Source organism: Podarcis liolepis (genome assembly GCF_965112155.1).
Source record: "Podarcis liolepis genome assembly, chromosome: 5".
Classification (NCBI taxonomy): Eukaryota; Metazoa; Chordata; class Lepidosauria; order Squamata; family Lacertidae; genus Podarcis; species Podarcis liolepis.
Window position 1 is genome coordinate 9435060 of NC_139556.1, and position 27661 is coordinate 9462720.

The 27661-nt window shown below is 41.4% G+C and overlaps 1 protein-coding gene and 1 long non-coding RNA gene across 7 annotated transcripts; one reads left to right on the forward strand and one right to left on the reverse strand.

Annotated features, from left to right (window-relative positions):
• The first annotated feature begins 1363 nt into the window (after positions 1-1363).
• Positions 1364-27244, forward strand: MAEA (macrophage erythroblast attacher, E3 ubiquitin ligase). 6 transcript variants are annotated; one of them, XM_083503503.1, is made up of 10 exons: positions 1365-1836; positions 11111-11293; positions 13072-13275; positions 16787-16909; positions 17462-17473; positions 21944-22020; positions 24033-24141; positions 24509-24642; positions 25178-25373; positions 25912-27244. In XM_083503503.1, the coding sequence occupies exons 1-10, from the start codon at positions 1768-1770 to the stop codon at positions 26005-26007; spliced, it is 1203 nt and encodes a 400-aa protein (XP_083359629.1). In that variant the 5' UTR covers positions 1365-1767; the 3' UTR covers positions 26008-27244. The 6 variants fall into 6 exon arrangements, with proteins under 6 accessions (XP_083359630.1, XP_083359629.1, XP_083359632.1 ...); XM_083503506.1 differs by lacking the exon at positions 1365-1836 and adding an exon at positions 5509-5571; XM_083503505.1 differs by lacking the exon at positions 1365-1836 and adding an exon at positions 8364-8475.
• On the reverse strand, positions 14066-16780 carry LOC310707054. The gene is made up of 2 exons (XR_014526304.1): positions 15909-16780; positions 14066-15509 (listed from the first exon to the last, which is right to left on the reverse strand). It is a non-coding gene; the product is annotated as an uncharacterized lncRNA (long non-coding RNA).
• Positions 27245-27661: the final 417 nt, after the last annotated feature.

Below are 27661 nucleotides of genomic sequence, written 5' to 3' on the forward strand. Positions count from 1 at the left end.
AAAGAGGACACAAAGATTTCAAAGCTCCATATGGAAAAAGGATTGCCAGAACAGGAACATGCAATGGTAGAGTTGGAGGCAACAGTGAGTGAAATGGAAAAGTCCTTCACACAGGTGCTTAGAGAAATGAGAGTTGTGGTGTTGCAGAGGTGGAAAGAAGCCATGGATGGAGAGCGGAAGAGATATACTGATCTGGCAGAGATAGAGTTGAGTGAAAAAGGACTCTGTGCATGACTTGGAGTGAATTCAGAGGAAAAGGCTATCAAACCTCTGGCACTTTTTAGGGGAAAGGAAATGGAAGATACATAAATGGAATGTATTTAAAAAAACAGGATGGAAAACTACAACAAATGCAACAGGAAATGGGAATTGAAGATAAGGCACTGGATTCAAATTAATGAATAAATAATAATAGAATTATGGGATCTTATTTTAATATACACTCACAGTGGACTTGATATTATGTGTTTTGTGTTTTTATATTGTGATTTTCTGTTGCAACCACGCTGAGAACTACAGGTATAGGGCAGTATACAAATTAATTAATTTTGATTACAGAAAAACTACTGTTGAAATGTATTAACGATAATTAGAGAACACCCTTTTGGATTTTTTTTTGTGTAAAAAGAAAAATGAATTAATGTGAGTCATTTGGGTTGGAAGACTGGGCAAATATTGCCTAACAGAAAGTAGATCTGTTGGGTATCATTCTAGAGTGAGTATTTGGAACAATTTCATTTATGTAACCAATAGACTGAAAATCAGAAGTCCTTTTTATTTTTCCTCTTTTTTCCCTTTTCTTTTCTTCGCTGTTTCTTCTTTCTCTGTGCTTTCATTTCATTTCATTTAGATTTGTTTCATCTTATTGTACTATGACAAGGTTTTAATAAAATATATTTTTAAAAAACCTCCGTATAAAACATTTGACTTCATTTTACACACACACACACACACCAATCGCTATGAAAAAGCAGTATGTCAGTTTAATAAACCCAACTTTGCTATGAGGCCATTAAACACACACAGAAACTCTCCCCTCCCCCAGCCTAGAAAGAAAACAATTCTGTACACGCTCAGAAACACTCCCGTCGCTCCAACCGGCAGAAACAACTGTGAAACAAACCAGGCCCGCTGTCCTCGCTGCTCGACGAAGGAGACCGTCGGGTCAGCCGCCTCGCACCCACCCTCGCGCTGAGCCGCCGCCGCCAAACTGAACTCGAAAGCGCCGCCTCAGACTCCGCGTCCAGCGAGTCCCGCCCACCGTCGGCTTGGATTGGCCGACGGCCCGCGGCGGCCGGAAGGTGTCAATCAGGGCGAACCCGAAGCCTCGCCTCGCTTCGTCAAGCCCCTCCCATCCCGTCACTTCCTCCCCAACCCAACCTGCTTTTACAGATTCCTCCTCGGAAAGCGAAAAACATCGCAAACAGAGAGAGACGGACAAGAGAAGAGAAGAACGGGTGTCAGAGGAGCGCTCTGATTGGCTGCCTTGCTTCCTCGCGTCAGCCCGTCGCGCTAATGGCACGAACCATTTGAGGGGGGGGAAAGGGGGGGAGCGGAAGGAAGGAAGGAAGCGAGCGAGGGCCCTTGGGGTGGACTCGTCTGTCATCCGAAGGCCGGCGGGGGGGGGAGGCGGAAGCGCTTTCTCTCCCAGGGTGCAGTTCGCGAGGGGGTACCGAAGGCTCCCTCAGGATTCTGTGAGGAGAAGGAGCAGCGCGGGCGGGCGGAGGCGGCGCCGTGGCGGCGTTGGCGTTTGGTGCTCGGTCCAAGATGGCGGTGCAGGAGTCGGCCGCTCAGCTCTCGATGACTCTGAAGGTGCAGGAGTACCCCACGCTCAAGGTGGGTGGGCCGCTCTCCCCGGCGAGGCCCCTCCGGGAGGCCCCGCTTCCTCCCAGGCCTCCGTTCCCTGCCTGGCGGGGGGAGACGCCTCCCGGCATTTCGCACCAACGCGGCCGGGGGCCTCCGAGGCGCTCCCGAGAGGACCGGGGGAAAGGGGGGGCCAGAGAACGAGAGACGCGCCTCTTGTTATCGTGGGTGTGTGTGTATGTATTTACATATGCATGTGTGTATATACGTATAAATATATACACTATACACACACACAAACATATATATATATATATATATATGTATGTATGTATATATATATATAATATACAACGTGTGTATACTATATACGTGTGTGTATATATATATATATATATATATGCACAAAATATGTATATATAGATGTATATGTGTGTATATATATATATATTTATATATACACACAAAATATACAGTACGTGTATATATATATACAGTGTATATGTGTGTATACACACACAAGGGTTAAACCACAGAGCCTAGGACTTGCCGATCAGAAGGTCGGCGGTTCGAATCCCCGCGACGGGGTGAGCTCCCGTTGTTCAGTCCCAGCTCCTGCCAACCTAGCAGTTCAAAAGCATGTCAAAATGCAAGAAGATAAATAGGTACCGCTCCGGCGGGAAGGTAAACGGCGTTTCCGTGCGCTGTTCTGATTCACCAGAAGCGGCTTAGTCATGCTGGCCACATGACCCGGAAGCTGTACACCGGCTCCCTTGGCCAGTAAAGCAAGATGAGCACCGCAACCCCAGAGTCGGTCACGACTGGACCTAATGGTGAGGGGTCCCTTTACCTTTATTTATATACACACACACATATACACTGTATACACACACATAAGAATATATACATATGTATATACACCCCACCCCCACGATACACACACACACACATATATGGTGAGAGACTTAATCTTCATTTTGTGTGTGTATGTGATGTGGCGAGAGGCTTCACCCACGCAGCCTTGTCTTTGCTATTCGTGGTATTTATCTTGCTAGATTATCTTAAAAAAACAACAACACCACACACACGAAACATCCGTCATGGCTTCCATTTGAGTGCAGGAAGTTCTTGCAACCAATTGGAAGCCGCGCCTTGGTTGTTGAACATTTCAGAAACCAAAAAGGCTTACGTTCGACAACCGAGGTTTGAATATCCATTTCAAATTTTCACAGCATCATCTGAATTTGATGAAACAAAGAGGTGGATATGGTGTCATTAGAGCACTGATGAGCCTGGCCCCCAAATCCCTAGATGACTTTCAGTGCTTTCATTATGATTAGGAGGAACATATGGCCATCCAGATGTTGGACCACGGTTCCTGATGTTCCTTACCACAGGACACGCTTGCTAGGAGTTAAATCCTACAACTTATGGAGGGTTACAGCGTCCCCATTGCTGATGTAGATGTAATACCCCTACTCCTCACTTTAAACATTGAGCAGGATACCAGTTTGATAGTTGCCAAAAACTACCAGGAGGTCCAGAAGCATTAATAGGACTTTTATTTGGCTACACCAGGATGATGAATACTGTTTCAGTAACAATACAGCTGGAAATCAGATTATGGAAAATTCCAAAATCCAAGTGTAACCACCTGCTCAATGAGCACCTTGTTTCCAAAGACTTTATTTTTGACCAGCTAATGCTTGGAATAATCTTGAGGGTTCCATAGAGGCAGGGGCAGACTAGAATGAGAATAAATATAAATTAGAGGGGGGAAATAAAAAGTTTGCTTCAAAGAGCATGTCTCTCATGTTGATATACAGAAAGGGAGGCCAAGGGCTATCTGGGAAAAGCTCATTAAAACTAAACTGATGCAGAAAAGAGGCAAATGATTCATTGGCACGGCCTTTGTCTTAAACCCTAAACGGAGGATCTTGATAACAAGGTACAAACATTTTAATGGAAGAGAGCTGTTAATAAAAGGTGTAGCTCTTCCTAGTACACTATAGTTAATAGTGATGTCAAAAGTATGTTGGCTTGAGTCATGGTATAGTCATAAGGTGAGTGAATCAAATTGTATATTGTATATAGGAGTCTTATAGTTGGAATGGAAATAATTCTCTCATGATTAGTGATAGAAAATGAAAAATAGAAAGGCCTCTCATCTCTTAGGTATGTGTCGTAAAAATTGCACAATTGACTGGAAAAAAACAAGCCTCATTTTTCTCTTTGAACTTCTCATGTATTGATAACATCTTCTGTATGCTTTCCCTTTCTTCTGTGCCTTTCCTCTTTTTTAAAGCATATAGCTGAATCAACATGATCTCCTGCTTGAGCTTTACAAACTTTTTAAAATCCATGTCCATTAGGAACAGAAGGGAAATTGAAGAACTACAGTCCATTTTAAAGATATTGGCCATTGTGTTATAGCTTCAGAGGACATGTGTTTTTATTTCGTAGTGGGGTTATGAATGTTGAGTGAAGTCAATTTAAAACCAGGTATAATTATTTGTTTGTATAAGGCTTTTCTAAAATACCCTTTTTATTAAGGATTTTTAGTTGTCTATTCCAGCTAATGAATTAAACATCAGAATTAATACACTTTTTTCAGTTATTGCAGTGTTGGATTAGTGAGAACAGTTTAATGGTGACCCAACTTTTCAAGCCAAGTTGGCTGCAAGAGTACTTCAACATAGAACCCATGGGCCTTGTCATATGCAAAGGGGGGGACAGGGACTGAGGCCAAAATTTGATAACCTCCCTGCAAACCCTCATGGTGCTTTCCCAAAGCCAGCTAAGCAAGGTGTGGAATCTTTGGAAGGAAACGTGTTCTAGAGCTCTTCCAACTTATTCCCAAAGCTGGGAAACTGCTTATTAGGCTTGGGAAGGAGGTGAGAGGCCTCTGGGGAAGAGGTGAAAGGACTCTAACAGTGTCCTAGAGTCCTCTCACCTCCTTCCCAAAGCCCAGCGCCTTGCTTACCTGGCTTTGGGAAGGCAGCACGAGGGCTGTGGGGCATGTGCCAAATGTTGCCGAAAGCTGCATGCAGCCCTTGGACAGTTTGTTGGACTGCCCTGGTTTAAGCTGCTGTTTACATTTAAGGAAATGAACTCTGAACTATTCAGACCTGCTTACTTGGTGGTTATCATTGGTTACTGTTAGAATTGCTGTTTATATAGTTCAGATTTTCTATTGATGAATACCACCATTTATTTACAGTACTGTGCTATATTATACAAAACTATTCAGAAGTAAAAACAAAACACAGTGGGATTGCTGAGTGTATATATATGTGTGTGTACACACACACACACATATATTTCCACTGATGCGTAGTTTTGCAAATAAAATGAAATCACAACATGGTTTCCAGCATTAAAATAAGGCAACAAACATGATAAAGCAATCAGATAATAGGTAATTCTTGTTAATTATACTTTACGGTTAGGTAGAAAAGGGCAAGGAGGAGTAAGTAGGCAGAAAGCAAAGCAATATCCTTTTCATGGTCCATCCAGCAAGCAGTAGTTGAAACATCTCCTCTTTGGGCATTTTCTTTGAACAGTCCACACATAAAGGAACTCGGTTCATTTTACGTCTTTCCTGGTTTTTCATCTGTGTTGTCAGTTACTTGACTAATACAGTTCTAGTACGTTCGTCAATGCTCCTTAGGTTCCTATAGTGATCTCAGTTGATGACATGGTGCAGTATGTTCCAGAATCTCAAGAGTATTGTGTGAAACAAGTGAAGTGCTCAACAGTGTATAAAATGTAAAAGGTTTAGTGGTAATGATATATTGAAATTTAAAAATGTTACATATGTCTAGAAACTTAGTTTGATCTGTCTATCTGGAGCAGAAATTAAGAAAATGGTGGTGGACAATCAGGCCTAGTGGTTTGAAGAAAGCATTGAAAGGAATACAATACCGTTCCCTTCGGACAAACCAGTTGTGTGGAGGGAAGCAAAACATTGTAGGTCATTTCCCTCCCTCAAGCGGGTACCCAGCAATCTCTCTTCTTAATAGAAGTCGCATGAATTCTTGGAGCATTAGTCATACTTGGTCTGTAATTTTATTTACTTACATATATAACACTGATTTTATTGTCTTTGTAGATTTCCCTTTCTTGCTTATTTTATGTATAGGTTTTACTTTATCTTTGATAATGGCAATATTTGTGATGCCATTTTTTGGATTTTTTTATGTAAAAAAAGATTAATCAAAGGAAATTCAGTTTTATTACCAGATATTTTGCTTCATGAGGGGGTCTTTTGGTGCAGGTTTATGGGTGGAATGCTGAATCTACATTTATTTGACCAAGCATGTCTTTATATGTAAGCTCTGTAAGACAGCTTACATATAAAATAATGAAATACAATTAAATTAGTGCTGCCTATATCCCATCAGCTGTGTAGTTCTGCTCTGGAGTGGCACCACCCCATCCAGATGTTAGGTTGCTTTGTCTGATTCCCATCTCACCCAGTTGTTGGAAGTTGAGTAATCGATTGCCTTGTTCCATCTCCTCCCCACCCCCGTTACATTATCAGTGGCAAAGATGTGTTCATGGGTGGATAATCTGTGGCCCTCCAGATGTTGTTGAGCAGCATCCTGGGAGCTGCTTTTCATTCCCTGGTATAGTTGAATGAACCAAGTCTAGGAGACCCAAATTCGAATCCTTGTTTGACAATAAACTCATTAGGTAATGTTGGGGCAGTCATGTTCTCATTCTCACCATACTGCTAGTATAAAATCACTCAGACAACTATCTGTGTTGTTCTGAACTTCTTGGAGAATGACTGAATAAATAGGTAATAACATTTGTTATGCTTTTTAAAAATGAAATTTAGCAGTAACTGCTAGCAAATTTATTCAGGGTGTGTATATCATATATAGTTTTTATCTTTGTTCCTATAATGTCAATATTTTAAAGCTATTTGAACTGTTAATGTCCATCCTTATGGCAGGGGAATCCTCTGCACTTTACTAATTGTATTCATATGTTGTGTGAATTTTTTTATTCATACTGTGCACTCAGTGTTAGAAACTGAGATAGGAAAGCTAGGAGCTGAATGGCACCTTAAACCTAGGTTATGGGTGCAATAATGGAATGTCTAGGTACCCTTTTTAATAACAAGAATACAAAGCTGAAAATGAATGAACTGCAGCTAAAATACTATGTTCGTTTTTCACATGGTCTAGTCCTCATCTGAAGACTTCAAAAAACAAAGTTATGCTTCCTCTGCCCCCCCCCCCATATTCTTAAGGGAGTCCCTTCTGCAGCCTTCAGAGAGTGGCTGGAAGTGGGGAGGCAGAAAAAGACCCTCCTTTCCTTCCACTCTGCAGAGAAGCCCTCAATTCTCCCCCTTTCCTTCATATAAACAGTGCTTTTTTCCCTTAAAAATGTTTAGGGGTATTCTCATTTTCCCACTCATATTGAAATACTGCCCCTCAATGAGGCCAAACTTAGATTCATAAAATATTAAGGGTATGCATTCCCCACGTCCCCCCCAGAAAAAAAGCACTGCGTATAAACTGCATATATCTTTTTGGCACCACAATTAACACAAATTAAAGGCCTGTGCAACTAATGGCAGAGACACCCACCTTGAGTGTCCAGTTCGTAAACTTAAGACTTAAGGGCCTTTCAATGATCCCACTCCAAATTTTGTTTCGATTTTAAATATCACTATGCGACTGAGGTAGGTAACACTTTAACATGCACTACTTAGACCATCATAACTAACTGGCTAGTATATTTCAAATTAAAAGCACACCATACATTAAAAGTACATTAAACAAGGCAACTAAAACCTAAACAAAGCATGTTGGGTTTAAAAGAAAAGAAAGTGTTCAGGTTCCCAATCCATGCACGTTTTACTTGGGAGGAAGCCCCATTGAACTTGGTTGGGATTTACTTCTGAGTCACAGTGGCAATTTTAATCTGAAATCTTAGGCGCAGTACTGCGCCCAGAGCTCAGAAACTGCTCGCATTTATAAAATTCCCTGTCGCAAAACGCGCCTAGAGTTTTGAACACTGTGTGCACTGCAGTATAATCCTCTGATGAAGGGTGGTTAAGAAAAAATTACCGTATTTTTTGCACCATAACACTCACTTTTTTCCTCCTAAAAAGTAAGGGGAAATGTCTGTGCGTGTTATGGAGGGAATGCCTATGGATGGCATGCCTACGGATTTTCCTCCTCTAAAAACTATGTGCGTGTTATGGTCGGGTGCGTGTTATAGAGTGAAAAATACGGTACATTAAATAAATAACCAAAACAGCTTGCAGGGCTGATCCTATTCAATGTGTGATCCTATTACCTCGTTTCCCACGGCAGCATAGTCCATTCTCTCTGTCCTCCAGATCCCACTGCCTTCAGATTGCATATGTTGCTCAGTGGGCTCCCTGTAGTTTAACCTCTACTCAAGTTGACAGAAGCATTTTAAGGGTGCAAAGGTTCTGCCCAGCCTGTGTGAGGTCTTGTCTTAACAGCAGATAGAGAGAGGCTCAGCCACACCCACTGATATGAAACAATTGCATTGTGATGCAAAAATCATTGTACTGGGAAAACAGCGATGGTGCTACTTGCTGTTGGTTGTCTTGGCGTGTGGAGTATTTTTGAATCCTCTTTTTTTTTTCACTAAGGTGGATTGTAAGACAGTTGGAACAGCTTAGAGGTTTGTGTTGAGGAACTGAAAATCCTCTCCCATTTTTTTTTTTTTTTTTTGCTCAGCAGTGGTATTATGGTATTTTAATCCACTCTGAAAAGAATAATAGGGATATTTAGATGGGTGACCTTGTGCAGTGGGTGAACATATGAGGAATAGTGAGATTGTGCTCATAAGCCATTCTTCGTGCTCCCACCAGCCATTCCCCTCTCCCATAGCCTTGTGTCTATGAAGGGGGGGAGCTCTGTGACAACATTGTGCATGTGTAGGGTTCCTTTCACGCAGAGGCTGAATGCACAGCCACCATAAGTAGGTGGCCAGCTGATGCCCTGGAGGGACATGGCTTCTCTGTGCCATCCCATCCCATTTCCTCCTCGATATATAATGGTGCTTATCTGAAGCACAATTCAAAAATCTGGCTAAAAGTTGATTACCGTATTTTTCGCCCCATAGGACGCATCAAGTTTTTTTTTGGGGGGGGGATAAAGGGAAAAAAAATTATTTCCCCCCCAGGCGCTTGTGGGGCCGGCAGCGGGGAGAAGCGCTCTTCTCCCCGCAGCCCGCCTTCAGATCAGGTCCAGGGACAGCGGGGAGACGCGCTGCGCCTCCCAGCTGTCCCCGGAGCTTGCGGGGCAGGCAGCGGGGAGAAGCGCTCTTCTCCCCGCTGCCCGCCTTCAGAGCAGGTCCGGGGACAGCGGGGAGACACATTGTGCCTCCCCACTGTCCCCGGAGCTTGCGGGGCTGGCAGTGGGGTCTCCCTGCCGTCAGCCTTCAAACCACTTCGGGAGACAGCGGGATGGCGGCCTTCCGCCTCCCTCTGTCCCCCGACCTTGTGGGGCTGGCGCTGGGGCTCTCCTGAAGCCTGGAGAGCGAGAGGGGTCGGTGCGCACCGACCCCTCTCGCTCTCCAGGCTTCAGCGAAAGCCTGCATTCGCCCCATAGGACGCACACACATTTCCCCTTCATTTTTTGAGGGGAAAATGTGCGTCCTATAGGGCGAAAAATACGGTATATAGGCAAATACTTGGTTACAACAATAACACTTTATTGCGGTCGTAGACCAGCATAAGGAGGGAGGGGTTAGGTTTCTTACATTTGCTGTGTTATACCTACAGGCTTCTCTGTGTTTTATAACAGTTGAGGGGAAAAGGTATTTGCTGGCACTTCTGTACTAGCATAATTGTTTGCGTAGTTCATACTGCTCTTCAGCTAGACAAATTTCTGAAGGCTGGGATTATTGAGTGACAAGGTCAAGACAAATACAAAGAATTCTTTAGAGTGTATTGGATTTCAGGAAGCAAATAAAGAATGGTCTGTATTGTTTTTCATATATGAATGGAAGGGAAGTTTATTAGTTTTCTATCAATGCATACATTTAAAAGATATATTAAATGTAAACATATTAAATGTAAAAAATGCACTGTTTAATTGTGGTTTTATAGTTGCAGTTACCTATAATTTGAATCAAAACTTTGAATAAAGAGCACTGAATTTATTTTCAAACACTATTAAATAAGAGGATTCCAAATTCTGATAAAAGTATCACATCTTTTGTCTCTTTTGTTCTAATATATCATAGTTGGGTCATAAGGGCAATACCTATGTTTTATCTACCTAGTCTCTATTTTTAGTATCCCTGCTAAGTAGCTCTCGGCTCTAAGCATTTAAGGTGCCCTGCACAATATGCTCATACAAAAGCTGCTGTACAAGCCTAGATGTTGATTGTGGTCCAAACTTCATTTTGACTCTTATGCTCATGCCCGTTTAATCATTTGGGGCATTTCATGTATAACTAGCAAGCAAACCATTCCTGTGGATGTTTAGATAAAGTTATTGTAAATCTCCCATAAATTCTGAGTGAAAGCAATAAATTTAAAGCATTTGTAGCATTGTAGCCTTTTGGGAGGAATTCAGTTCCTGCCCCTGAGGCAGCATAGCAATGCATATAGCTTGAGGCAAAATCTGGTCCAGATGTGTCCTCACTGTGGTAGACCCACTTGACGTGCTGCAGGAGGCCTGCACTGTGGTTTTCACAAGAAGTCTTCATAGATGTTAGCATTTCATGTGCTGAGGAATATAAACACCTAATTTAGACTCTATCAGAAGTAAGTGGAACATAAAATTTAGACTCAGATTGCAGCTTCTGGATTGGAAGGCAGCTTTACAGACATTTATATCTGCTTCATTAGATACTTGATCAAGACTAATCCAGCAAAGGATACTACATAGAACATATCAAACGCCTGAGTGCTTTAAGTACTTTGACATATTGAGTGAGACCTGCAGCTAGAGATACAGTGATTAGAACACCTTTCTGGAGGGAGAGCCAACTGGGTTTTTAAAAAATATAGTATTTAAAAAAAATTATTGAGAGTTTTCCACATAAGATACAGTAAACATCTCCAAGTAGGACTGGAAAACACACCTTCAATTCTATGGAAAGTTGTTGTCCATCAGTGGAGACCAGGCTTCTCCAGCTTGGAGTATGTGCTGTACATTGGGCAAAGGCTGGTGTCATGAGCTCAGTGGGCCAATGGTGTGACTCAATATAAGGCTGCTTCCTGTCTTCCTAAATAGAAATAGAAAGCACAAGAGTTTTGATGTAAACACTGTTTACTCTCTTTTAATTTATCTTCTTCTTAAAGGTGCCATACGAAACGCTGAACAAACGTTTCCGAGCTGCTCAGAAAAACATTGACCGAGAGACCAGCCACGTAACTATGGTTGTAGCAGAGCTGGAGAAGACGCTGAGCAGCTGCCCAGCTGTGGATTCTGTGGTTAGTCTCCTTGATGGAGTAGTTGAAAAACTCAGTGTTCTGAAAAGAAAGGTAAGTTGGGTGGCTTTAGAAGAGGATTAGACAAATTCGTGGAGAAGCAGAGGGCTCTCAGTTGCCACAAGCTGCAATGGCTATGCTCTGCCTCTACAGTCAGAGGCAGCAAAGTTTCTGAATGCCAGTTGCTGGAAACCATGGCAGGATAAGACGTCTGGTGGGCCACTGTGAGACCAGGATGCTGGATTAGACGGGCCATTGGCCTGATCCTGCAGGCTACTCTTATGTTCTTTAGGAGCTATGCCAAGAAAGAGATTACATCAAAAACACAAGGACTTACTAAGAGGTGTAATCTTTTAAAAGGTCTAGGAAGCTACAGATTTGTTTTTGATGAAAACTTAACTTCTAAATGTTCGTTTAAAAAGGTTAATATTCTTCAGCCCCCAAATGACCTAACAAGGAACTCAACGTAGAAGTAACATGCAGAAAAAATGAGGAGTAAACCAGGTTGGGAAAATGCAAATCCTTTTTGCACATAAAACCAAAATCATGTATTGGCTTTGCTTACCCCCACCCCAGCAAGGTGGAGAGCTTTTATGATTTTAAGCTCTTCTGCCTGCTTACCAGGCTCTGGGGGGCTCCTGCGAGGTCATGCAGGAGCCTTCCAGAGCCCGTGTGATACCTTCCCAGAACCCAGTATGCAAGCCTGAGAGCTTTTAAGCTCTCGTCCTTCCGTGTGCTTAATTTGTGCAATATCAGCTGGTTGGCCACGAAGCACTGAAGTTGCAGTTGTGCAAGTTAAATATGTTCAGATTGTGAGTCGACTGTACATAGTGTTGCACAGGTCCTGGACCATAATTCAGCGCAATTGTGGATGTAGTTAATCCCATTGATTTAAGTGAGAGGTGTCTACCTTTGCATTAGATTTGGGTTATAAATTTTTGATGGGAACATTTAACGAGGTTCTGGTCCCACCAATATTTTAACTATACGTGTATGATGACTGCGAAATAAGCACAGTGTGTTACTGGAAAGTCATGTCCTTTGTCAGAAGCCTCAGCTTCCTTTGTTAAACAGTTGCACGTTCATGGTAGGACAGTTGATTCCTCCAGTATCTCCATTAGCTACAAAGATGTTAACAAATAAGTGGTAGATGGTAATAATGGCTGTTTGTGTGTGTCCCATAGTCCTGGGTAGAATAGTATATGTTTCAGCTATGTATTAATACTGTGACTTGACTGTTGCTGTCAGGAGCTCGTCTTACTCTCGAGTAGGACCCTGGCAGAGACACATGCCCGACTGGCATGTTCTCTGTCTCCTGGTCGATCGTTTGGGAGCTTCAGAAGCTTTCTTCTGCCTGAACACCACAGCAACCAATGCCAACAGACATCGGCACACTTAGGGATCCACAGAGTCTTCGCAGCTTGTGTAACAGACCTCAGCAACTCAGCATTTTGGCTAATCTACTTTATTTACATATAAACACACACGGAGCACTGCAACATGGCTCCCTCTCTCTCTCTAGCATCAGACAGCAAAGAGAAAAAGAACAAAGAACGATAGTCCCACTTCATGGAACACAGTAACACAAACATCCTGTCTCCGTCACTTCCCACTCTGTGGAGTCAAAACATACACCGTCATGTGATAGACAAAAATCCCATGACTGCAATCATGGAGCAGGAATTCTAACAGTTGCCAGGGTGGGGTGAGGGTGTTGTATTTGATGTTGTATTTTTTTGTAGGTTGTATATCTTTTTCTACATTTACATGGTAGAAAATGTGGAATACAGACCAGTGTAACTTATGACCGAATGAGGGGTTTCTTGATATAGGCAGTGGAATCAATCCAGGCTGAAGACGAGAGTGCAAAACTATGCAAGCGCAGGATTGAGCATCTCAAGGAGCACAGCAGTGACCAACCAGCTGCTGCTAACATGTGGAAGAAAAAACGCATGGATCGTATGATGGTGGAGCATCTCTTGCGATGTGGCTATTACAATACAGCTGTAAAGCTGGCCAGGCAAAGTGGTATTGAGGTTGGTATTTGCTGTGATGAAGTACAAAAGGTTGCTTTATTTGGTGCTGTCTGGAATCTAGATAGCTATCTGCTCCCCCCCGGCTACTTCCAGTTATTAGATTGTTATTACTACTGCTTATCTGGAAGACATCACTTTCCTTGAGAAATGAAAGGTTGTCGTGGAGACCTCAAAGGCAATTGTTCAGTGCTGGGGTGCCTGCTGAGTCTTTAAGGCTTGGGAGACTAGATCCTGATTTTGGGGGAGGGGGTGATGTTATGGAGGCAGCTTCCTGTCAGGGTCAGGCATGGTAAAGCATGGTAAGCCACAAGGCGGAAGCAAACTCTCTATGTTCACTGCCTTGTATTATTCCTGTGTTGCTGGGGGTTGGACTAGATGACCCACAGGGTTGCTTCCAACTCTGCAATCCTGTGATCATGCCTCTTCTCTTCCCCCATTCTTCACTCAGTATTTGACCCTATGCCTGACAGGATCAGCTATCAAAAACCAAACATAACCAACAAATGGAAGACTACAGCATATCAAAGAGAGTACTAAGCTTGCGTCTTCCTTTCTGTCCTTCAGTTTCCAAATACAGGAAGGTTTTATACTGGAGAGAAATTGCACATTTTCCTGGCTTGCTGCTTAAAACTGCAGTTCATATACCATTTTAAGTACCGATGCTGTATCTGACTATGTATCAGATATAAAATAGTAGCAGCTTCTTACTTGGGCATTGGGAATTCTAAGAAACCAAAAAGAATCTGCAGTTTTGAAAGGCTCATCTTTTTTCTTTTCTTTTTTTTTTAAAAAAAATTGAACCCAGCTTTCTTAAGTGTGTACAATTTCACACATCAAAAAGTGGCCTTTTGTCCTGTGAAATGTTGAACTTTGAAAAGCTTGGGAAGTCCATAATCCCAAGAGAGCATGTACAAGTTCCATCTGTCTTCAAAGACTCACCAGCAGTTTTTCAAGCCAGTCCTTCAGAAATCTGCGTTGGCATTTTTAGTTATTTAGAATTAGCATGAATTGTAACATCTTTAACATTATGTCATTAAGGGGGTGGAATGTATTCTCGCTCACTGTCAATTTCTCCAGCTCATCCAAGCCATTGATTACCTTCCCAAGTAGTGTATTTCTTGTCCAGGTGTGACTGTTTGTCATAGGTGATGAAGAATTGGGATCCATTTGTATTTGGACCATTATTTGCCATGGAAACAATTCCATGAACACTGTGTTTTAAGTATTCACACTATTCATCTTCAAATCTTATGCCCCAAAAGCTCTTTTTTCCTTTTCTTTTAAACAAATTTTTAATGGTTTTTATACAAATACAATACCCATTCAACACTTATCCAGCAGTACATCTAATGGTGTCCATTTTATCCATTGTCTCCAGATACACGCTTACAAATTCAACATTCAAACAAATTACTTAACGTAACCTCTCCACTGAGAATATTGAGTGATTGGTACAAGGTCTTGATTTTGGTTAATAACATAGTTCCTCCTTTTCCAGAACCTGTTGGATCTTTGGTCTGCACCATAAATCCTTTGATATTCCAGTGAAAAAATACAGCCATTGTAGTAGTTACTTGTGCAGAGTGCCAGAAATTTTTCACAAGCCTTGGGTGCTTTTTCACAGAATAGCTCTCTTTTAATTTATCCCACATCGGTATATAGGGTCACAGTCATCTTTGCTGACTAGGAATGCAGAGCATATCAGTCAGAAGGGACAACACCATTTGAATCTTTCAGGATTTCACAGCTCTAAAAAAGGTGGGGATGGGACTACAGGCAGCCTTGCCACTCCTTTGCTCCTCTTTGAAAGGCTCATTCTGCCATCTTGATTCCGTATGGAATCCAATTGTATCCACTTAGACAGAAACCTGCTTCTTGGTCTCAGGAATCATCATGCAAAAATTTGGTTTCAATATCGTAAGAGGAGTCCAAATGCATAGAAAACAAACAAGTTTCCAAAATATACTGTATATGTAAAAGTTTTCATACAGTGTCGACAGCCCCAAGGACAAAGAAGGGGAAGAGTTGAAAAGTGCTTTCAAAGAAGAGATCTCTAAACCTCATTACTGTTTTTCTTTAATTTTTCTTTAAGCAGTAACTATATTACAGTACTCGTATTAATAACTTGTTTGTTGCACCTGTAGTATCTTATAGCTTAATTATTTCAAACCTTCTGCTACTGAAGACACTCTGGAGAATAATCCAAAGTCTTTAATCTTACAATTGACATTCTTCTAGTTTACAAAATTTCTCTTCTTCTTTTTTTTAAAATGATATTTATTAAAATTTAACAATTACAAAAAAAAGAAAAGCAGACAGTGATAAAAAAGAAAAAAGATCACAACACTACAAAAATAAAAGAAAAATACAATACTAAGAAAAAAAGAGAAAAGAAAAAAAAGAAAACCCAAAAACAGTACAACAAAGCAATAAGAGTGAAAAAACAAAAACAATTAAAAACACTAACATCCAGTATTTTCATATCTTTAGCTTTCATTTACTTGTTTCCTTGACTTCCTCACACCTCCCTTTTTGTATTCTAATTCAATTAGTTGTTTCAGCAAGTCCTTTCCCTCTTTCTCAAACTTTGTTCCATAGTTTATCTTGACACAATATAACCTTAAATTTTACACTTTGACCCCAAAATTTCTCTTCTTTGGTGAACAGTTGTGGAATTGAGATTTTGTATGGTCCTCTAGACACAGGTCAGGACTTGAAGGTAAAGTGCCCAGAACTTGCCAGAAGCAGGGTTATTTTTTCATGCAATGAAAAGATGCTTTTGGCATTTAGAATGCACATTGTATTGTGTAATTTACAGTGCTTGACTTCAAGTCACACATCTTTGCCTCTGTTTGTTCTTTTGTATAGGAAAGCAGACTAACTCATCATGTTTGATAGAGAGGCAGGGGTTCAATTTGTTTGGATATAGACTTCCGTATGTTTGTATTGAATTCCAGTATGTTAAATCAGGTTATTTTAAAAAGGAAATACTTTAAAGCTTGGAACCAGAGCACTGCACAAGTAGTTCCACATGCTCATGGAACTTTAGCTATGTTTCTTGAACAGCAGCCCCACACACTGTACATGGCAAACATTCTTTGACACTGAAGAAGTTTTAAAAAGCAGTTTGTGACAGATTATTGGTGCCTATTCCTCAAAGGAAAAAGCTAAGATTCCCTAGACACGCCCAAGCCCTTGAGTGTACTTAAAATAGTTCTTCAGATTTTGCCCAGTACAAATGTTTTATTTTTTTATTTCATAGACATTGACTAGGATTTGGATAAAAATCTTCCTTCATTAAGGAAAAGGAGTTTGACTGTCCTTATGTTGGTGCTCTGCAAATCCCTCCCTTATCCCCACAAAAAGGAAAAGCCTCAATGTTTGGGTCATCTTGAAAAGCTTATTAGTTATCTTAACGAAAGCTGTATATGGTGTCATTCCTCTGGCTCTGGTGAGTAACTACCTTGTCTCATTTTTTCTTTCCCTCTCCCACACTCCTATCTCTGTTTAGGATCTGGTAAATATTGAGATGTTCCTGACTGCCAAAGAAGTAGAAGAATCCTTGGAAAGACAAGAAACAATGACTTGCTTAGCTTGGTGTCATGATAACAAATCTAGGCTCAGGAAGATGAAGGTATGCAAACTGGATGATGCTTTAATTTAATGTAACCTTTATAGGTTGCAAAAAAATTATGCCTGAATGAGCGGAGGTGAATGGATAAACAGTAATCACTACCACCAGGAAATGTATTGGTTAAAAATGCATTTAATGTAATCTAGCCTGATTCTTAGAAGTTGTCCCATGTGGTGAAGCCGTATCATGGGCAAAATTTGTTTCCAGTTGATTAAAGTATACTTACTAAATTACCTTTACCTAATAAAACAAGTTTTATAAATCTTGTGTGTAAAAATAACTTGGGCAAGTATATGGAGAAGTACAGGGCTTACATAGCTACAATTTTGTATTCTACTGAGAAGCTTTCTATAAGCAAAGCTCAAGTTTTATAGTAGGAAAATTGAATTGGGTGCGAACAGATGTAATTTCATATTGGGGAAAGGTGTCTTTGGTAGAAGTTCGTTTCTGGGCAGCATAACCACATGCAGTTACATTTCCTTGCTTTAAAATAATTATAGTGCTTTAAAAAGTGTTGAGTGCACTTAACATAGGTAATCCTTGTTTTTACAGCATTCCTCTAAGGTAAGTCAACATTATCTACACATTGCAGATAGGCAAGCCACTGTCTACTTCAGCTCCCTAAGGCCACCTAAGGAGTTCTTGGCAGAGACGATGATTGAAACCAGGTACCTCTTGATCCATGGCTGTGTCTTAGCCAGAAGTGGTGTGTGTGGTGCTGCAGAGCCAAGATCCCAGTACCGGCATCCCTGTTGTTTACCTGGATGGGAATGTGGCGAGGCAGTTTTACCAGTGAGGCTGCTGGTGTTTACACACAGCCTCCACTCCGTCCCAGCACCATCTAGGTAAAAAGTAGCAATGCTAAGTTAGCAGGGCGGCTCTGCCCCACCACATGCTGGTGTGGTGTAAAGCAAACATTGGTACTTGCCATGATAAGTTCTTCCTCTGTAGAGGAGGAAAAGGATCCTGTGTGGGTTGTCACCGCCCACCTCTCCACTGGCAGAAAGTCAAATTTTTGAGGGGGTACACCTGGTGGGCAGGGCACCCCCCCCAGTCAATTCAACTTCCTGCTATCTCCACTGAAGGTCGCTCTTGCCAGGAGCTCCAAGCACTGCAAAAGAGAGAAGGTGGGAACACCATTTTGAAAGGCATTTCCCTTTGATCTTTTGTTTGCTTTGTTCCTGGATCATCTTTCTACTCCCGCTCCTCTTCTGCCTGCCTCTTTTTCACTCACTCCTAGCACCATCGATCTCTCCTCTTCTTCCTTCAGGTATCCCTTTTCTTTGGCCTCTCAGGCTTACAGCCCTTGGAGGCTTCTGGACCTTCCATGGTGGGGAGAAAGTTTCAGAAAGGGGTGAAAAGCGACAGAAGGGTTTTTTGCCCAGGAGGAGAGCTGCTTAGGAGGATGGAGCTCTCTGTGGACTCATCAGAAGAGTCGTTGGGATCCCAGGCAGGGCAGACAATGGACATCGTAGCCTGGACCAAGGGCTCTGCCTCAACACCTTTGGCAGACAAGTAGCAGCCTTGGGCTCAGTGTTTTAGGTCAGCAGGAGCCCCTCTGAGTTCCTTCTCCTTGGTCAAATGCTTCTTGGCAGTGCTGCTAAAACTGCCCTGGGATCTTTGGATGAAGGATGGTATACTACTACTACTCCTACTACTACTACTACTAAAGTGCACAGGTTCCCCACCTAGGACCTCCATATGGTACTGAAGGTGCTCACTGGTCTCCTCCACCCCTTTGAGCAGCTGCAGATGGTACCTCTGAAGTTCCTGAGCTGGAAGGATCTCTTCCTAGCGGCTGTCACCTCAGCCCGGCAGGTATCGGAGATTGCAGCCCTTTCTGTCCACAAGGAGTTACCGTATTTTTTGCTCTGTAAGACGCACCAGACCACAAGACACACCTAGTTTTTGGAGGAGGAAAACAAGAAAAAAAATATTCTGAATCCCAGAAGCCAGAACAGCAAGAGGGATCGCTGCGCAGTGAAAGCAGCAATCCCTCTTGCTGTTCTGGCTTCTGGGATAGCTGCGCAGCCTGCATTCGCTCCATAAGACGCACACACATTTCCCCTTACTTTTTAGGAAGGAAAAAGTGAGTCTTATAGAGCAAAAAATACGGTATGTATTATTCCGAAGGAGTCTGCCACGCTTTGATTAGACCTTCATGCCAAAGGCTAACTCCAACCTCCACAGGTCTCAAGAGGTGGTCCTCCCTTCCTTCTGCTCAAAGCCCAAGTCCGCTAGGGAGAAGGAATGATACTCTGTAGATGTGTGAAGGCCCATCAAGATCTACTTCAGGTGCACAGTGGAATTCCACCTATCAGAATTCATGTTTGTTTCCCTCCAGTCCAGATCCAAGGGACACAAGGCCTCCCCAGTGATATTAGCATGATGGATAAAGGCCTGCATCACCAGGAGCTGTGATGGGTTCCCGGAGGGGGGACGGGCTCCTTCGGGTATCACAGCCCATTTCCACCAGGGGCGCAACAGCCTCAGTGGTATTTCGGACCCAAGCCCCTCTGGGTGACATATACAGGGCAGCCATCTGGTTCTTATGTCCCACCTTCATAAGGTATTACTAGCTAAACATTTACAACTCAGCGAAGGCCTCCTTTGGGAAATGAGTGCTTCAGTAGGTGGTGAACACCATTACCCACAGTTACCCAGTCTGGTAATTGCTGAGATACAGCCCACACAGGATCCCCCCTACTAAAAGAAAAGTAAATGTTGGTACTTACTGTGTTAAGTTCCTTCTCTGTAGGGAGAAAGGGGATCCAGTCTTCCCAAGTGACCACTGTGGGGGGGAGGCCATTGGACACAAAGAACTGAGGATCGACCGGGGGTTTGGGGGCCTCTTCTCTCTCTCCCTCCACCCCGGTTTTCCCTTCGCTTATTCTTTAGCCCATACCATTCTTTTCTTCTTCACCTGGGCTGCCTTACAGGGGTCATTAGAACCTCTTGGGACTGGGCCTCAGGAACAGAGTGGTATATCCCACTGTGGGACAGCTGAGTTCCTTTCTCTTAACAAGTTGTGTTCCTTTTCCTTCCTGTCCTGTTAAGTTGTTTAATTTTTGGCTATACAGTTACTTGCTTAAGCACAAATTGAACTGGTGAGGGGTTTCCCCGCCCACCAGGCATGCCCTCTTAAAAGGGTGAGTTCTTGCCAGTGGAGAAGTGGGCAGTGACAACCCACACGGGATCCCCTTTCTCCCTCCAGAGAATGAACTTGCCATGGTAAGTGCCAACATTTGCTTTGCCACACCAGCTCTTTGTTTTGCAAATTCTCGGTACAGTCTAGTTGCATGCAGAAACCTTACTGCCCCGGGTCCTGTCGACTTTGGCAGTATAGGATTTCAGTGGCATACAATCGTTACGTAATGTTTTATTGAAAAAGGTTTACTACAAGATAAGCAGAAGAGAGCAGAATATGAATGTGTAGTGTCCTTTAAATTCATGGGGCAGGGGATTCTTTATAGTGCAGTATGCAGTTAACTATAGTGCAGCCCACTCCCCAAGTATAAAATTGCAGGATATGTGATCCTGAAGCTGTAACTTGCCACAGTGGTTGAAGGAGGAGAGCTGCCATAGCACTACAGACATGTGATAATGTCTGGTGCAGTGCAAGTTGTAGCATTTATGCATAAATACACACGTTGCTAAAATGGGACGCGGGTGGCACTGTGGGTTAAACCACAGAACCTAGGACTTGCCGATCAGAAGGTCGGCGGTTTGAATCCCCGCGACGGGGTGAGCTCCCGTTGCTCGGTCCCTGCTCCTGCCAACCTAGCAGTTCAAAAGCACGTCAAAGTGCAAGTAGATAAATAGGTACCACTCCAGTGGGAAGGCAAACGGCGTTTCCGTGCACTGCTCTGGTTCGCCAGAAGCAGCTTAGTCATGCTGGCCACATGACCCGGAAGCTGTACGCCGGCTCCCTCGGCCAATAAAGCGAGATGAGCGCCGCAACCCCAGAGTCGTCCGCGACTGGACCCAATGGTCAGGGGTCCCTTTACCTTTTTCACACGTTGCAATGTGTTCCTTAACTCTTCCTTCTGCAACTTGGTGCCCTTCAGATGTTTTGTACTGCAACTCCTATCAGCTCCATACAGCATAGTCAGCAGATGGGGCTGGTACAGGTTGTAGTCCAGAGCATCCGGAGGGCATTAGGTTGGGGAAGGGTATTTTAACTCTGCCTTGATGTAAGCAGACTGCAGTTTTAAACTGAAAGAAACTTCAAAAACAGCACCCCTCCACACACACTTACTGATATTTTTAAAAAAACTTTAGGCACATGGATAATATTGCAGTGCAATTGATTAATGATTGTATATAAAAAGAGAACATTAGGATCAGTTTTAAGTGAAGATTAGTTTTAATACAAGCCCTTCGCATTACAATGAACAAATGTTAAGGGAACTTCAGTACGAAGTAATTGGATCTGTTATCACCAAGTACTGTATAATTTAACCTGCGGATGACCTCAGTCCATCTAACCCCCCCCCCGCCCATGAACAAATGCCTTTATATTTTCTTTAAATTTTATTAAGTAGTGTGGAATAATAACTTATTCCTGTTCAAAGAGGTGTCATTGAAAGATGCAGATCCTCTTATTTCTGATTGTTGCTTCTCAGAAAGTACGGCAGTTACGGCACAAAATTCAAATTTAAAATGCAGATAGGTAACACTGGCTAGAAATCAGACCTTAGTCATAGTAACAGGATTTTTAATAGCATTCAATTCTGAGGTGCAAATAGATTTGTTTTTATGCAACTCAAACCTATATTATTATATTATATTATATTATATTATATTATATTATATTATATTATATTAATGATAGTATATTATATTATATTGTAATCTAGTGGCACATCATTATTGACATAAACACCAACAAATAGAACTGCATACACCTTAATCCTAAATATATTAACTCAAAACTCCTATTGATTTCAGTGTAACATAATGTAAAGTAAGTATGTCTAAGATCACAGGTTAAATGTGGCCACATCTAAGACCCTGTCTTTTCTTTAATCTTAGAGCTGTCTGGAGTTCAGCCTAAGGATTCAGGAGTTCATTGAACTTATTCGACAGAACAAGAGACTGGATGCTGTCAGGTATGGAAATAGGATGTGCAGAATTTTGTACTGGTTATAATCCTCAATTTCTACATTCCAGTCATGAGTCTCATCCCACTAGGTCTCAGTGATGCCTATTAGACCATATTTGCTCCAAATTGTTTTCCTTGGTTCCTATACCCTATGTGTTAATATAGATACAAGTCATTCCCTCCAGCTGCTTCCTCCTTGTAGTTTCCTGCCCTTTAGCAGGTTTCTGGAATGTGTCATTGAAGCTATTATCCCCAATACCAAGTGTTCCCGTCGACCAACTATTGTCATCTTTCCCCATAGGATTTAGTTTAAAGCACTCCTGATCAGGTTTGTGAGACTCTTAGCAAACATATTCTTGCCAACCACTTTGAAGTGCAACGCATCTCTTTCCAGAAATTCTTCCTTAAGGAAGCAGAGATGATGGTCCAAGAAGCTAAACTTTTCCAAACCTAAACTGGAAATATTAGACAGCTAGAAAGGCCTTTGCTGCATGATACGTTAAGACTTGCCATCATATTTTTCTGCTAGGGACAGTGTTGGTGTTAGTAGTGTTGTAGATGGTAGGATAGTGTAAAGGGGATGAGGTAAAAATAAGTTCCATCATAGAACATGATGTCAAAGAAGGTGTCAGATACTACACTTGAACACCATTGGGCTAGTGATTAACTATCCCAAGTTACTCAAACTGATGAGGATCAATATTTTTCCCTTCTCAATTGTATCTCAAGTTGCAGATTGATTTAAATACAATAAAAGTAAACTGTGGGAACCATTGAGAATTGATCCAGTCTCTATCATCACTGTTCCCTCTTTGCCATTTGTTGGTGTTGTGCGATATAACCCTTGGAACTTTGATATGAATGTGTAGAGTTCAGTTTGCATGATGAGTCATTGAATAGGCACAATACAGTAGACTATTAGGAGCCATTAGAATATGTGACTTTTCTAGCTGCAAGCCAGCAGGTAGAATGAATTTGCTCAGATAACCTTAGCTAAACACCTATCAGGCCTTGTATTGAGGGAGTCCTGCTTTTTGGAGTTAGATAAATGACTCACTGTGTATTAGTGTAACTCGGTATTCTTAGATTTTTTGTTTTTTTCCTTTAGACCATTTTAGAGCTGTTGTACAGCACCATTACTGCTTTGTCAAACTGACATGTTGTGTCTCTAAACTAATGCCTTAAAATACAGGCAACTCTCAACTTACATGTTCCAGGGATAGTGTGTAAAAACCAAATCACTTTTTGTTAAATTGTAGTTGGGATTGCCAAAGTCTGTCTTCCCAGACACCCACCCTCTTTCTGCCCTCTTTTATTTTTTTTAAAAAATGACACTAAAGTTGAATGTGTGTAAGTTAAATGTGCCTATGTTGTGAGCTCCCTGTATCTGTATTTTTTGTTTTTCTTACTCAACACAGTCTTATCCCAGGCCAAGGGGTGCAGCAAGGAAGAAGACTGGTGACATACTAGCTGTGTTGGTCAGAATCAAAAGCAGAGGTTGTGAGATGATTGCATTGAATGGACCAGCTGATGTTCCGAATGCCAGAACTCTTGTTCTGGCACTTGGTTGTTGCCACAACAGCAATTCTTGCTGTTCTGCAACAGCGGACTTGACAACATGTTGGTTCTCATCAGCCCTAACACTGCTGCATGAAAATCAAAAGTGTTTCCACACCATTCTTGCTATGGTGGTGACATTGTAGATGAGGGGTGCACACACCCCTCAGTCTCTTGACAATGTTTAGCACTATATTTGAATCAGACACTTCCCAGGACTTGCAACAAAAATTGTGTTTTGGTGGATGATCATGGCTCATTGGATTCTCTTCTGGAATAAACTTTGTGGCTCAGAAATGTAGTACTTTCATAGATAAGTGAGAAAACTTCCTGGGGTTGTAAGATTTGCTTTGAAAAATGTTTCTCTTTGCAGGTAAGGGTTGGTACTTCTTAAAAAGAACGTAAAGCAAATCTTGAAATGCTGATGATGCAAGCAGAGTAATTTTGCGTTCTGAATTTCAGACATGCAAGGAAGCATTTCAGCCAGGCTGAAGGAAATCAACTGGACGAGGTACGACAGGTGATGGGAATGTTGGCCTTCCCTTCAGATACTCATATCTCTCCTTACAAGGTATGTGTCAACTTAATGAAGCTAAAAAGATGGGCAGAGGATTTTTTTCTTTTTTTGCAGTGTACTGATGCGCTAATGCTTACTGACTCTAAATTGATGCCCATTATCAAATATTGAGGATTTCAAACATGCATTTAACCTGCTTGTTGCTATTGGCAAAATGTTCTGTTAATCTGCTTCTCGATATTGACATCTGGGAACGGTTGCGATTCCCCGCTGGCCTATTTGAAAGTATTAAAACTGAGATGCACAAAAAAATTCCAGGTTCAACTGGTTGCAGTACATAATTACATTCCCAGTACTTTGAAACTATTGAAATATCACAGTCTGCCTTTTGCATTTTTGTGTCTCCGTGTTCCCCCCACAGGATCTTCTGGACCCTGCCCGGTGGAGGATGCTAATCCAGCAGTTTAGATATGATAACTACAGGCTGCATCAGCTGGGGAACAACTCTGTCTTTACTATAACACTCCAGGCCGGGCTTTCAGCTATAAAAACACCGTATCCTTCAGTGCATCACAGTGGGATGCTGAAACTTGGTCCTTAAAAATTCAGTTTTTTCTTGAGCTGCGTTTGGCCAATCTATGTCCAAATTTTAGACATATGTTTATGCCTTGAATACTTTAAAAAACAACAACAGGGCAGCCATCTTTCATAGTTTGTGTTCTCCAAAATGCAGATTGCATGACACACAGGCTCTTAATCTTGATATAAATTGGGATTTTATTTAATTTTTTTGTAATATCAGAATTCAGAAAAGACTCGTGCATTTTTTACGTGCTTGGTAAAAAAAATTGAGCAAGCCTGAGCCATCAGGTGTTTTGGCCGCTGTTTTAGTGAGCTGAAAATTTAACAGGTTTAGGAGGCTCAGAAGTACACAAAAATAAAACTGGTTGTCCTTGAAATCAGCATCTGCACCTGCAGATCCACTTTCTTCATATAAGCCTAAAAGCCGTCTTCAGTAACAAATGAGTTCTCTGTTCGGTGTTTATTATTCAAATATTTATCTATTATCCTTTAACTCACTTTTAAATAGACAATGTTATAAAGAGGATGGCAGTTCCAAAAACCCTGACTGCCCTGTTTGTAGCAAATCCCTAAATAAGCTGGCTCAGCCTCTGCCAATGGCACATTGTGCCAACTCCCGACTAGTCTGCAAGATTTCAGGAGATGTGATGAATGAAAATAATCCTCCCATGATGCTTCCAAATGGATATGTGTATGGATACAATGTAAGTGTTTTTCCATAGATGTTTCAAACTATTGTGATATACTGTATGTGGCTTCCTAAAACAGATAATGGCGTTAAATTTGTTTGGAAATAATAATAACAACAGCAACAACAACAACAATGGAACCTTTAAAAAATATTCCCAGGCTTTTTAATATTTATATTTTATTGCTTTTTAGATTCTTACGCTAATGTTAACTTGTTGCAAATTTTTACACGGGTTTGCTGCATTTCCTAGTTTTATTCTGTGTTAGCATGTCTCTTACTTGGTTTAAACCTTTAAACCACTCAAATAAACTTTATTAGGCAATATATAAATATTGTATATAATAATAAAAAATCAGTCAAAATAGGATTACAAAAAGGCTGAACAGACATTGGCTAGTGTGTGTGTATATAGCAGTGTGGAGTCTTGGATTGTGTATAGCTGTTGCCAGCTCTTAAAACTTTGCAGTTAAGATAACAGAAACTGAAGAATGGATAAACACTTTATTTCACTCTGGGACTATCATAATTAATCTCTCTTCTTTTTGTTTCAGTCTTTGCTTTCTGTTCGTCAAGATGATAAAGTAGTTTGCCCAAGAACCAAAGAAGTCTTCAGCTTCTCACAAGCTGAGAAGGTCTACATTATGTAATTCCCTCGTACATACAATGAAGTGCCGCTGGAATTTGACATAATATATTTTGGCATGACTTGTAGAGAGAGATCTTGAGTGTGGCTAAGAGAGCTGGGGTGGGAATCAGATTGGTTGGTGGCATTTTTTATTGCGACCAAAGATCAATGAACAACAATATACACTCTTAGAAACTGAGGAAGTGTGACTAAAAGGTTGTACTTGGAGGGAACAAATATTGAATGTTTGGATTTTGTTACAGTAATTGGACTTTTCTCAAATAATCATCCAGCAAAAACTCGGCTAAAAAAAATGGACAGTTTCACATGAGAAAAAAGTTACAGTGAACCTCAAAGGGCCATTTCACACTTCCAGACCTGTTTTCAACATCACCAATATGTGCCCATGTATGGAAGAACTTGAAGGGGCCAAATATGCAAAACTGTGATACATGCACCAGGGAACTGGGGCCAGTCACGGCCTCTGAATGTGTGTTGACCCTGCGGCCTCAGGTGTGTGCACGCACACACGTGCATCTCCCCTTCAAATGTGGTTGTCAGCATGAGACACATAAACTGGAAATAGATTTGCAATGTCAAAAGTGTGATGTAGGTCTGTGTGCTTCCTTTTTCTGTGTTAGCAATTGGCTAAGACCCTTTTGTTTGAAATCCTCTTCCATTCTGCCTTTGAAATGATCCCATGGGCCATAGTAGATGCTTGACGACAACACTAACACAAGGCTGATTTAACTGGATCAGTTAGGAGTTCTTTGAAAAGTACTGCAAGGGTTTATTCTCTTCCAAAAACCCTCCAGACATTGACCATCTTGGGAAGACTGCATAAATACGAAGTAACTGAAAACATTACAGGCACAATGCACTGCTTGTATGTCTGTCCTTCTTCCAGTTGACCATAGTGTTAAAATTCTTCATTTATTAGTTACTATGTGCATAGGATTCAATATCAAACCATTAGTGCTACTGCCTTATTTCTTACTTTGAGAATGTACTCACATAAAGATCAGCTGGTAACCTTAAGTGTTGGGCAAATTTTGAAGATGCCTTGCAGGATTAATTATGTAATTTTAGGGTATTCATTACGCAAGAGATTAGTTCAGTTTTAACAGCTGCAAATCACATCCTTATCACTCTCCAAATAAAACCATTGTAGTTGGAAAAAACCATATGGTAGAAGTTTGTATTTAGCATTTATTTTTGCATGTTGATGTTGATTAGCTAATAAAGACTGTAAACACAAACCCTTTTATAATCATTGTTTCTTTTCCTTAGTTGACAGTGGAATGTTAATTTGTTCTTGAAACTAGGAATTGGTGCGGGGAGTTAACCTTCACCACTAAAATGGTCACATTACAGATATTTTACCTAATACTGGTGACAACTCAGTATTTTCTGGATACTTGTCTGATTATTGGATTATACAGATACTGTATTTTTGAAAACTGAACAGCTATCAATAAGTAAAGGGACAGATGTTATGCTCATCTCTTCTAAACACTTGATCCAGTACACCTTCAAAATTCTGGGAAGGGTGAGGAATTGGCTAGGAGATACATTTAGATGTGGAATTGGGATACTCACATGATCACAAAATTAAATACAGAATCTATGTTTCTAAGTGAAAGACTAATGTAGGGAGACTTGATTTTCTAATTATC